This window comes from Chrysemys picta, chromosome 20, assembly GCF_011386835.1.
Source record: "Chrysemys picta bellii isolate R12L10 chromosome 20, ASM1138683v2, whole genome shotgun sequence".
Lineage (NCBI taxonomy): Eukaryota > Metazoa > Chordata > Testudines > Emydidae > Chrysemys > Chrysemys picta.
Window position 1 is genome coordinate 12,755,240 of NC_088810.1, and position 13,313 is coordinate 12,768,552.

Consider the following 13,313-nt stretch of genomic DNA (forward strand, 5'->3'; position numbering starts at 1 on the left):
GCCCGATGCCAACTCTGTCCACATATCAATTCAAGTGACATCATCATAGGACCTAATCACATCAGCCATACCATCAGGGGCTCGTTCACCTGCACATCTACCAATGTGATATATGCCATCATGTGCCAGCAATGCCCCTCTGCCATGTACATTGGCCAAACCAGACAGTCTCTACGCAAAAGAATTAATGGACACAAATCTGACATCAGGAATCATAATACTCAAAAACCAGTGGGAGAACACTTTAACCTGTCTGGTCATTCAATGACAGAGCTGCGGGTGGCTATATTACAACAGAAAAACTTCAAAAACAGACTCCAATGAGAGACTGCTGAGCTGGAATTGATATGCAAACTAGACACAATCAACAAAGGATTGAATAAGGACTGGGAATGGCTGAGCCATTACAAACATTGAATCTATCTCCCCTTGTAAGTATTCTCACACTTCTTATCAAACTGTCTGTACTGGGCTACCTTGATTATCACTTCAAAAGTTTTTTTTTTCTCTTACTTAATTGGCCTCTCAGAGTTGGTAAGACAACTCCCACCTATTTATGCTCTCTGTATGTGTGTATATATATCTCCTCAATATTTATTCCACTCTGTATGCATCCGAAGAAGTGGGCTGTAGTCCACGAAAGCTTATGCTCTAATAAATTTGTTAGTCTCTAAGGTGCCACAAGTACTCCTGTTCTTTATGTGAAAATAGGTTATTCTGCCCATCTTTTCCCCCTTGGTGTTATTAAAAAGAGACTTTCAAGTGGGGGAAATCAATTGTGGAACAGATACCTGGAAGATTCCTGAGGGAAGGGGCTTCAGGCCCCTACCTCTCACTAAAACTCTGTTCCTCATTCATGAGCCTCAAGGATCATCAGACCTTGGCACACCAGTGGATGCCCAACTAGCATCACTGCACCAGCGAGGTCCCCAGCCTGATACAGGTAAGATCCTGCTCTGTCTCCCCTCCCTCATGTCCCTTTCCATCCAAACTTCTCTTCTTCCTGTCCTCTCTTGTCACCTAGTCCTCAGACCAGCTGCGCTGCACGGCACCAGCATGACAGAACGAGACAGCTCCTCTAGCTCTGCCCAGCCTGAGACCAGCCCAGCCCAGCCAGATGGCAGCCCACACTGGGGAAGTGAGTCTGGGTCCAGAGCAACAGCTGTCACGGCTGACCTACCAGCCCAGAGCACCCATGATAGACCAGCCACATCGTATCCGGAGAACATTGACAGAAGCCGTATTTCTGCCATCTTTACTATTCTGTCTTTATTATTATTGAGGAAGTGCCTAGAATTCCATTACGCCGGGTGCTGTACAAACACAGAACTAAAAAGACGGGCCCCTGCCCTGAAGAGCTTACAATTTAAACAGACAAGACAGACACAGGGTTGGGGATAGTCACTGCATCTATAGCGACTGAATGCTGGAAAACGCTGTATGGATTACAACACATTACTATTGTTAATGGTGAATGTGCTGGAGTTCAGCTTAAGCAGAAGAACCTTAAAGCCGGTCAGTCCCCACAACAGCATGAGACAGGCTCTGTAAGCTGGGACTCAGCTAAGTCTGCTTTATGGAGAGACCTGTTTATTAGTTATGGATTGTGAGGAGTTTGTGTACTTCATAAATAGGACTCTTGATTTTAGGTTTTAACTAGAGCTGTGAATTAATCGCAGTTGACTTAAGTGATTAACTCAAAAAAATTAATCATTATTAAAAAAATTAATTGCAATTGATCGCACTGTTAAACAACAGAATACCAATTGAAATGTATTAAATATTTTTGGATGTTTTTCTACATTTTCAAATATATTGATTTCTATTACAACACAGAATACAAAATGTACAATGCTCACTTTATATGATTTTTTTATTACAGATATTTGCACTGTAAAAATGATAAACAAAAGAAAGTATTTTTCAGTTCACCTCATACAAATACGATAGTGCAATCTCTTTATCATGAAAGTGTAACTTACAAATGTAGAATTACGTACAAAAATACATAACTGCACTCAAAAACAAAACAATGTAAAACTTTAGAGCCTACAAGTCCACTCAGTCCTACTGCTTGTTCAGCCAATCACTAAGACAAACAAGTTTGTTTACATTTACGGGAGATACTGTTGCCTGCTTTTTATTTACACTGTCACCTGAAAGTGAGAACAGGCATTTGCACGGCACTTTTGTAGCCAGCGTTGCAAGGTATTTATGTGTCAGATATGCTAAACATTCGTATGCCCCTTCATGCTTTGGCCACCATTCCAGGCTTCCATGTTGATGACTCTCGTTAAAAAAAGTGTTAATTAAATTTGTGACTGAACTCCTTGGGAGAGAATTGTATGTCTCCTGTTCTGTTTTACCCACATTCTGCCATATATTTCAAGTTATAGCTGTCTCAGATGATGACCCAGCACATGTTCGTTTTAAGAATATTTTCACAGCAGATTTGACAAAACGCAAAGAAGGTACCAATGTGAGATTTCTAAAAATAGCTACAGCACTTGACTCAAGGTTTAAGACTCTGAAGTGCCTTCCAAAATCTGAGAAGTTTGGCGCATGCTTTCAGAAGTTTTAAAAGAGCAACACTCAGATGCAGAAACTACAGAACCCAAACCACCAAAAAATAAAATCAACCTTCTGCAGGTGGCATCTGACTCAGATGATGAAAATGAACATGTGTCAGTCCGCTCTGCTTTGCATTGTTATTGAGCAGAACCCATCATCAGCATGGACGTGTGTCCCCTGGAATGGTGGTTGAAGCATGAAGGGACATATGAATCTTTAGCGCATCTGGCACGTAAATATCTTGCAACGCCAGCTACAACAGTGCCACGTGAACGCCTGTTCTCACTTTCAGGTTACCCTGTAAACAAGAAGCAGGCAGCATTATCTCCTGTAAATTGTAACCAAACTTGTTTGTGTGAATGATTGGCTGAAGTAGGACTGAGTGGACATGTAGGCTCTAAAGTTTTACATTGTTTTATTTTTGAATGCAATTATTTTTTGTACATAATTCTACATTTGTAAATTCAACTTTCATGATAAAGAGATTGCACTACAATACTTGTATTAGGTGAATTGAAAAATACAATTTCCTTTGTTTTTTACAGTGCAAATATTTGTAATAAAAATAAATATAAAGTGAGCATTGTACACTTTGTATTCTGTGTTGTAATTGAAATAAATATATTTGAAAATATAGAAAACACCCAAAAATATTTAAATAAATGGTATTCTATCATTGTTTGACAGCACAATTAATTGCGTGATTAATCAAGATTATTTTTTTTAATTGTGCGATTAATTGGGATTAATTTTTTTAATCGCTTGACAGCCCTAGTTTTAACCAATAACCACTGATAAAACAACCCTGGTACAAGTAAATAAACTGATGTTTATCCATTAAACACTAAAAAACACTAGAAATGTTCACTTAGTTCATGCTGACTTCATTCCTTTCCCTGTGCAGTTGGTTTATACAGGCCATGTCCCTACTCCCTGGCTTGTACTTAAGGGCTTGTCTACAAGGAGTAGTAATGTGGACTACCGGGTGTGATTTCTTAAATGTACTTTTAACTGTGTTGCCCATTAATTGGTTTGTGTATCTGGTGTGCATTACAGGTTCCCCAGTGTGCTTCAATGTAGTGCTGCTTGAAATGGTGCTATGTGTATATACAAAGGCCTGGTCTACACTACGAGTTTAGGTTGAATTTAGCAGCGTTAAATCGAATTAACCCTGCACCCGTCCACACAACGAAGCCATTTACTTCAACATAAAGGGCTCTTAAAATTGATTTCTGTACTCCTCCCCGACAAGGGGAGTAGCACTGAAATCGACATTGCCGGTTTGAATTAGGGTTAGTGTGGACACAGTTCGACGGTATTGGCCTCCAGGAGCTATCCCACAGTGCACCATTGTGACTGCTCTGGACAGCAATCTGAACTCAGATGCACTGGCCAGGTAGACAGGAAAAGCCCCGCAAACTTTTGAATTTCATTTCCTGTTTGCCCAGCGTGGAGAGCTGATCAGCACAGGTGACCATGCAGAGCTCATCATCACAGGTAACCATGCAGTCCGAGAATCGAAATAGCGCTCCAGCATGGACCGTATGGGAGGTACTGGATCTGATCGCTGTATGGGGAGAAGATTCCGTGCTAGCAGAACTACGTTCCAAAAGACGAAATGCCAAAACATTTGAAAAAATCTCCAAGGGCATGATGGAGAGAGGCCACAATAGGGACTCACTACAGTGCCATGTGAAAGTTAAGGAGCTCAGACAAGCGTACCAGAAAACCAAAGAAGCAAACGGACAGTCCGGGGCAGAGCTGCAGACATGCCGCTTCTATGCTGAGCTGCATACAATTCTAGGGGGGGCTGCCACCACTACCCCACCCCTGACTGTGGATTCTGAGGAGGGGGTACTCTCGGCCATGCCTGAGGATTTTGCGGACAGGGAAGATGAGGAAGAGGACGAGCTTGCGGAGAGCACACAGCACACCATTCTCCCCATCAGCCAGGATCTTTTTCTCAGCCTGACTGAAGTAGCCTTCCAACCCTCCCAAGGTGGTATCCCGGACCATGAAGCCGGAGAAGGGACCTCTGATGCGTGTACCTTTGTAAATATAAAACATGGTTTAAAAGCAAGCGTTTTTAAATTTGCCCTGAGGACTTGGGATGCTTTCGCAGCCAGTACAGCTACTGGAAAAGTCTGTTAAAGTGTCTGGGGATGGAGCGGAAATCCTCCAGGGACATCTCCATGAAGCTCTCCTGGAGGTACTCCAAAAGCCTTTGCAGAAGGTTTCTGGGGAGGGCAGCCTTATTCCGTCCTCCATGGTAGGATACTTTACCATGCCATGCTAGTAGCAAGTAATCCGGTATCATTGCATGACAAAGCCTGGCAGAGTATGGTCCTGGAGTTTGCTGGCATTTAAGCAACATCCGTTCTTTATCTTGCTGTGTTATCCTCAGGAGACTGATATCGTTCATGGTAACCTGGTTGAAATACGGGAATTTAATTAAGGGGACAGAGGTGGCCGTTTCTACTGGGCTGTTTGCCTGTGGCTGAAAAGAAATCCTTCCCTGCAGTTAGCCAACTGGTGGGGGTGGGGCTGAGCTGTTCACGTTTGGCTAGCAGGGATCTTCCCTACCAGCCACATGGTGGGGAGAGGGGTAAAGCGATCATCCCAGAGAACTGGAGGGTGGGGGGGTTAGTTTGGTTTCTGCTCCTGCATGAAAACCGCAGCACTCAATGGGCTTTGCTTGGTATGGGAAAGGAGGGCGCTGCTTTTATGAAGGTTGAAGAAGCCAAAAGACAATGGCTTACCATGGCTGCATGCAAGCCAAATTCTGTTGCCCGGCCCTGCGTCTGTGATCTCTAACACCAAAGCTGCAGACACTCAATATTAAGATGCAAAATGCAACCTTGTACCGAAATCACACGTGCTATGTAATGTGAATAGTGTAGTTCATCGTGAAAGAGTATATCCATTGTTCTGTAAAATGTATCTTTTTAAATACTTCTCTCCCCTTTTCCCCTCCTGCAGCTGCAATTTTTTCAAGCCTCCCTCCTCTATCCCGAAGGCTATCTCAGATAAGGCGGCGAAAAAAACGCACGAGAGATGAAATGTTCTCTGAGATCATGCAGTCGACCCTCAATGAAAGAGCTCATCTGAATGAGTGGAAGGACACAGTATCACAGAACAGGAAAGCGGCCAATGAACATGAGCACAGGAGGGATGAACGTGAGGACAGGCGGGACGAACGTGAGGACAGGAGGGATGCTCAAGATGAGAGGTGGTGGCAAGAAGATCAGAGGAGGCAGGATGCAACGCTGGGGCTACTGCGGGATCAAACGGACATGCTCTGGCGTCTGGTGAAGCTTCAGGAATGGCAGCAGGATCACAGAGTGCCGCTGCAGCCCCTGTTTAACTGCTCTTCCCCCTCCCCAAGTTCCATAGTCTCCTCACCCAGATGCCCAAGAACGCGGGGGGGAGGCTCTGTGCACTCTGCCACTCCACCCCAGTGGACACCCCAAGCAACAGAAGGCTATCATTCAACAAGTTTTGAAGTGGCCTTTTCCTTGCCTCCTCCCCTCCTCCCATACCCCACTCGGGCTACCTTGTCAGTTCTCTCCCTATTTTTATAATCAATTAATAAAGAATACATGGTTTTAAAATGATAGTGACTTTATTTCCTTTGCAAGCAAGCTGTTATCGAAGGGGGGAGGGTGGGTGGCTTACAGGGAATGAGTCAATCAAGGGGGCGGGATTTCATCAAGAAGAAACAAACTGGTTTTCAAAGCTTCTCTGATGCACAGCGCTTCCTGGTGTGCTCTTCTAATTGCCCTGGTGTCTGGCTGCGTGTAATCAGTGGCCAGGTGATTTGCCTCAACCTCCCACCCCACCATAAACATCTCCCCCTTACTCTCACAGAGATTGTGGAGCACACAGCAAGCAGCAATAACAATGGGAATATTGGTTTGGCTGAGGTCTGAGCGAGTCAGTAAAGTGTGCCAGTGAGCCTTTAAATGTCCAAAGGCATATTCTACCACCATTCTGCACTTGCTCAGCCTATAGTTGAACAACTCCTGACTACTGTCCAGGCTGCCTGTGTATGGCTTCATGAGCCATGGCATTAAGGGGTAGGCTGGGTCCCCAAGGATAACTATAGGCATGTCAACATCCCCAACAGTTATTTTCTGGTCTGGGAAGTAAATCCCTTGCTGCAGCCATTTAAACAGACTAGTGTTCCTGAAGACGCGAGCATCATGAACCCTTCCCGGCCATCCCACGTTGATGTTGGTGAAACGTCCCTTGTGATCCACCAATGCTTGCAGCACCATTGAAAAGTACCCCTGGCAGTTTATGTACTGGCTGCCCTGGTGGTCTGGTGCCAAGATAGGGATATGGGTTCCATCTTTCGTCCCACCACAGTTAGGGAATCCCATTGCAGCAAAGCCATCTACTATGACCTGCACATTTCCCAGAGTCACTACCTTTGGTAGCAGCAGCTCAGTGATTGCTTTGGCTACTTGCATCACAGCAGCCCTCACAGTAGATTTGCCAACTCCAAATTGATTCCCGACTGACCGGTAGCTGTCTGGCATTGCAAGCTTCCACAGGGCTATCGCCACGCGCTTCTCAACTGTGAGGGCTGCTCTCATCTTGGTATTCTGGCGATTCAGGGCAGGGGAAAGCAAGTCACAAAGTTCCATGAAAGTGCCCTTACGCATGCGAAAGTTTCACAGCCACTGGGAATCGTCTCACACCCACAACGCTATGCGGTCCCACCAGTCTGTGCTTGTTTCCCGGGCCCAGAATCGGCGTTCCACGGCATGAACCTGCGCCATTAACACCATGATCTCCAAAGCGCCGGGGCCCGCGGTTTGAGAGAATTCTGTGTCCATGTCCTCATTGCTCTCGTCGCCGTGCTGCCATCGCCGCCTCATCCTTGCCTGGTTTTGCAGGTTCTGGTTCAGCATAAACTGCACGATAATGTGTAAGGTGTTTATAATGTTCATGACTGCTGCCTTGAGCTGAGCGGGCTCCATGCTTGCCGTGGTATGGCGTCTGCACTGAAAAAAGGTGTGAAATGATTGTCTGCCTTTGCTCTGACGGAGGGAGGGGCGACTGACGACATAGCTTACAGGGAATTAAAATCCACAAAGGCGGAGACTTTGCATCAAAGAGAAACACAAACAACTGTCACACAGAATAGGCCCCTCAAGAATTGAACTCCAAAGCCTGGGTTTAGCAGGCTGTTGATTTCACTGAGGGAGGGGGGAGCAAATGAATACAAAACAAATCTGGTCTATTTCTTGTTTTGATCCACTCCATCTATCTTTTACATCTTAGACTGGCAGCAGACGGTGCAGTATGACTGCAAGCCATCGTCATCTCCTGGCTGCTCGCCAGAAGATGCTGCATTATGATTGCTAGCCCTCATCATCTCCTGGGTGCTCGGCAGAAAATGGGAAATGACCTGGCTGAGTCACTCCCATCTCTGTATGATGACGATGGCTTTCAGTCCTAATGCACCATCTGCATAATGCACTGCTGCTGCTGTGTAGCAATGCAGTGCCATGTCTGCCAGCACCCAGGAGAATTACGGTGATGGTCAGCTGTAGGGTTACCATACGTCTGGTTTTTCCCGGACATGTCCGGCTTTTTGGTAATCAAACCCCCGTCTGGGGGGAATTGCCAAAAAGCTGAATATGTCCGGGAAAAATACCGACTGGGCACTTCCCCTCCTGGGCTCCAGCTGCTCTGCTCCTCCCCTGACTCTTCGGCTCTGTTTAAGAGCCGAGCTGCCTGCTGCGCCCCACAGGGTCCAGAGGCAAGGGGGCTGTCCGAAGCCCGAGCACTACTGGCTTCACGGTTTGCCGGGCAGCCTCCAGACCCTGCGCCCCAGCTGGGCGCTTCCCCTCCCGGGCTCCAGCTGCGCTGGGGAAGCGCTGGCCGGGGGCGCAGGGTCTGGGGGCTGCCCGGCAAACCATGAAGCCGGTAGCGCTGGGGCAGCCCTTTTCGCATGGCTGGGAGGGAGGAGGGGGAGTTAGGGCTGGGACTTTGGGGAAGGGGCGGGGAATGGGCGAAGTTGGGGTGGGGAAGGGGCGGAGTTGGGGCGGGGCCGGGGGCGGGAAAGGGGCGGGGCCAGGGCCCCATGGAGTGTCCTCTTTTTTTATTTTTTAAATATGGTAACCCTAGGCAGCTGTGCAGGCTCCATGCTTGCTGTAGTATGGCGTCTGCACAGGTAACCCAGGAAAAAAAGTCATGAAACGGTTGTCTGCCGTTGCTTTCACGGAGGGAGGGAGGGAGGGAGGGAGGGAGGGAGAGGGGGGCCTGATGACATGTATCCAGAACCACCCGCAACAATGTTTTTTGCCCCATCAAGCATTGGGATCTCAACCCAGAATTCCAATGGGCGGGGGAGACAGCGGGAACTATGGGATAGCTATGGGATAGCTACCCACAGTGCAACACTCCGGAAGTCGACGCTAGCCTCGGTATTATGGACATACACCACCGAATTAATGTGCTTAGTGTGGCTGCATTCACTCAAATTTATACAATCTGTTGCCAAAAATCGAATTCTGTAAAATCGGAGTAATCCCATAATCTAGACATACCCAAAGAGAAAGTCCCAAAAAGCTCTGATTTTTGGACATCTTCATCGAACTCAAGCATTGCTAAAAATAAACCCCAACAATGAAATTCATAAACTTGAAAGAACAGAAGCCCTATTTATAAAATACTTTTCACAATGGCAGCAGCACCTAGGAGGCCAAAGCCCCATTATGCTGGGCACCATACAGGCAAGTAGCAAGAGACAGCCCTGCCCTCAGGAATTCACAGCCTGCATGTCAAATGGGTGGACAAAGGAGACAAACAGAGGGAGGGAGGATGGGAGGCCAAGATAATAAAATGATCAGAGTTTAGCAGAAGAGCAGAGGGCCCAGCTCACCACTTGCCTCCTCCCGCCAGACGGAAGTGCCTTCCCACATCATGGCAGTGGAAGGCTTGACAGAGGGACTTCAAAGAGGCGACGGTTGTTCCCCTGTGACAGGCTCTGCTCCCTTGTCATGATGAAGTGTTCAGCTGAGGGCACAATTTCTGTTTCTGTGCTAAAAGCAAAGGGGAAAATACTTTATACAAACAACTTCTCCCCTCACCTCCCTGCTAACGGTCTGTCCTACCTGCTCACTGACTGGCAACTAGAGTGCCAGCAGCAGGGGTGCTGGTGCCTTGCTGGGGAGCTGCCTGGGCTCTTCTTCTGTAGGCTGAGTAGCAGCACCTCGTAGCAGAAGAATGTCCCCTAACTGCCACTTTCTGTTGATGATCTGTTCCCTCACCAGCTCCCCCTTCCCACAGGACATCCCTCCTTACTAGCTCCAAGGGGAGAGGAGACTCCCACAGGAGAAAGTGTCCCCTCCACACAGCTTACCCTTCACTGTAGGAGAGAAAGATCCCAGCGGCAACTAAAAGGCTCTGTCAGCTCCCCCACCTTGGCTCCCAGTCAATTCAGAGCGACTACAGGTCCGGATGGGAGTGAGTGGGGAATGTTGAAGTAACTGGGGCCCGAAAGACATACCAGGGTACAACTGAGACCAATGAGCAGCTGTGTCACCCCTGCCCTGCAACCCTGGGTGCCGTACAATGCTTTGCTGAAGTAGCTTCCATCTGGGCTGCTCACAGCCTTCCAGCATGCAAGCCACACCCTGATTGTCTGTGTGTAACTGCAGCCTGCCAGCCACATTCAGGTTACACGCTGGCTCTCACCAGGCTTGGTTATACTGCAGGGTGACCCCAACACAACCCAGACTCAGATTTCCCCCCAGAAATGTACCTTCTGCATGGCCCAGCCCTCTCCTGCACAGTGCAAATATACTGAGTCTTATTCCTTTAAGGGAACAGTATGTCAGTTTATTATCTCAGACAGGTATCCAGACACTTTAATTTAAACACTCTGGATTCAATAAAACAGTAAAATACATTTATTAACTACAACAAGAGAGATTTTAAGTGAGTACAAATAATGAGGCATAAAAGTCAGAAATGGTTACAAGAAAAATAAAGATACAATTCTTACTGATGCCTAACTTCATAAACAATATCAGATTCAAGCAAAGTTTCTCATCAAATGCTTTCAGCCGATTACACACTCCCATGTCAGGACCCTTCTCTCAGAGTCCAATGACTGCTTCCTTTGTCTCTTCAAGTGTAGTGAATGACATGGGCACGGAGAGAGAGAGGGGTGCCTTGGGGTGTTTGTCCCCCCTTTTTTGTAGTTTCAGTCCCCCTCTCAAAAAACATTTCCAACTGAGACCCAGGAGACAAAGAAACAAGGTGAAAGGATGTTCCCTGATGATTTTTTCACCTGTTTGAACTTCCTTTGTTTTCTCTTCAAGCTTGATGACTCTGTTTACTGCTCAAATGCAAATTAAGGCAAGCACACATTCTTTTGTCTAGGACAGACCTGTTTGCCAACTTCTGTTTGGGCAAAGCTGTAGGGTTTGGAACATGTATTAATAACACCATCCGGGAGAGTCTTATAACTTCATATACAATGTTGCCATGCATATTTTACCAGAACAATACTGACCAGCAAATTATGAGTTTTCAAATGACCCCTTACAAAACATGCCTTTGTGACGTTATCTGATTATAATATGACCATATAAAGCATTGTTGCAACCACTATTATATATTTGCAGCAAATCTTGTACAAACGTTGTCAAGTGAGGTGTCTATGAAAAGGTTATGATTTTCTGGTTATGATTATGCTATCTATATGCATGTATCATTTTTGTATTTGAAGTTATAAGTATTGGCTCTATACCTGGATTTCAAATGTTGGCTCTTGGGTTACCGCCCACAAGGGAGCTAGCCAGCACATCTTGGAGGGACTATTCAAATTAAGTGGCTCATCAAGAAACACTTGGTTGACAATGGACCATGGGAGACGCCCATCCAGGGCCGCCCAGAGGATTCAGGGGGCCTGGAGTAAAGCAATTTTGGGGGCCCCTTCCATAAAAAAAAGTTGCAATACTATAGAATACTATATTCTCGTGGGGGCCCCTGCGGCCCCGGGACAAATTGCCCCACTTGCCCCCACGCCCCCGGGTGGCCCTGGGAAAAATAAACATATAAAAACCTTCTGGATCGCAGTACAAACCCAGTTTTGAGAAAACTTCTTTTCAAGTCACCTTTACAAGGTATCATTGGTTCTCAGCATCAGCTAGTGCTAAAAGGCACTAAAGCTCATTAAAAGGGTTGGACAAATATTTTCCGTCAAAACTTTTTTTGGATCGAAAACTAGGGGTTTTTAAAAAGCAGAAAAAATCACGGACAATGTCTGCTTTCCTTCAAAATTTGTTGTGTTTTTTTTAATTGAAAAGCCAAAATTAGTCTGCCAAAACCTGAACATGGTTTGGGGTTTCAGAAGTGTGTGGCCAAATATTTGCTGCTTGCTGTCTTTGATTGTTTAAAGAAACAATAAAAAAATTCTGCTTAAAAAAAATCCAAAACTTTTGAACCACCTCAGCTTGTGACCAAACGCCTGAGCCCATCCAGTCAGAGATTTTTCCAGGTTTCTGATACTCTGCTGGCTTCCTTGACTCATATCTGTCTCCATAACTTTGGGTTCATTTAGGTTAGAACATAAGAACATAAGAATGGTCGTACTGGGTCAGACCAAAGGTCCATCCAGCCCAGTATCCTGTCTACCGACAGTGGCCAATGCCAAGTGCCCCAGAGGGAGTGAACCTAACAGGTAATGATCAAATGATCTCTCTCCTGCCGTCCATCTCCACCCTCTGACAAACAGAGGCTAGGGACACCATTCCCTACCCATCCTGGCTAATAGCCATTAATGAACTTAGATAAATTCATGGAGGTTGTTTCCTAGAGACTGGCTCCACGGGGTCCCACACAAACTGGTTACTATGGGTTTGTCTTAGTATAGCTTATGGACATACTCCACGAACTGAGCATTTGAGCTTCTTCCAGAATCTGGGATGAGCCTATGTTGTGAAAACTGAAATGCTCAAAAATAGCACATGCATGTGAATGGACACACGGTGCTAAAATTAAATTAACCCAGGGGTTCTCAAACTGGGGGTCAGGACCCCTCAGGGGGTTGCGAGGTTATTACTGGGGGTCGCGAGCTGTCAGCCTCCAACCTCAAACCCCGCGTTGCCTCCAGCATTTATAATAGTGTTAAATATATTAAAACGCGTTTTTAATTTATAAGGGGGGGTCACACTCAGAGGTTTGCTATGTGAAAGGGGTCACTAGTACAAAAGTTTGAGAACCACAGAAATAACCCCTCTGGAGCCTCGGGGAATGCGTGGGGTGGGGGGTCTCCCTTTGTAGGGTTGTGAAGGAAGTAGATGGTGTAGGATAGTGCTCTTCTCATGTGATCCCTCCCCCATGGCTCTCTTGTCTCTATCACTGTTAATCTAAAATAGCAAATTTTCAATGAAGCTACCCTCCCCTGACATGAATCTCCCTATGGCACTGAAATTAAATGTAGACTATAATTTGGCATTTGAGAAGTGAAAGGGATGGTAGCCCTAAGGGAAAAGATAACAGCTTGGCTCATTGTGTTAAATAGCTGTCTGCAAGCCTCAAACTGCTGAATGAGCTTTAGGGTAGGGAAGACTGTGCCTCCCCAAACAGCCTGGCCCTGCCCCCTATCTGACTCCCACCCACTTCCTGCCCCCCGACTGCCTCCCTCAGAATCCCCGACCCATCCTGCTCCTTGTCCCGTCACCCCCACCACCACCACCCCGGAACCCCACCCCCCACCA

At 46.5% G+C, this 13,313-nt stretch overlaps 1 protein-coding gene across 4 annotated transcripts in view; it reads right to left on the reverse strand.

The window, feature by feature from the left end:
• Positions 1-391: 391 nt before the first annotated feature.
• Positions 392-13,313, reverse strand: part of LOC122173994 (uncharacterized) — a 60,384-nt gene continuing 47,462 nt past the window's right edge. For 3 of the 4 annotated variants that reach the window (XM_065573587.1, XM_065573585.1, XM_065573588.1), the window contains 2 exons: positions 9,467-9,626; positions 392-7,580 (listed from right to left, as the gene is read on the reverse strand). In XM_065573587.1, coding sequence (XP_065429659.1) covers positions 6,261-7,238 — 978 coding nt within the window. In that variant the 5' untranslated portion in view covers positions 7,239-7,580; positions 9,467-9,626 and the 3' untranslated portion in view covers positions 392-6,260. The remainder of the gene's footprint in view (positions 7,581-9,466; positions 9,627-13,313) is intronic. The other variant, XM_065573586.1, reaches the window with a different exon arrangement.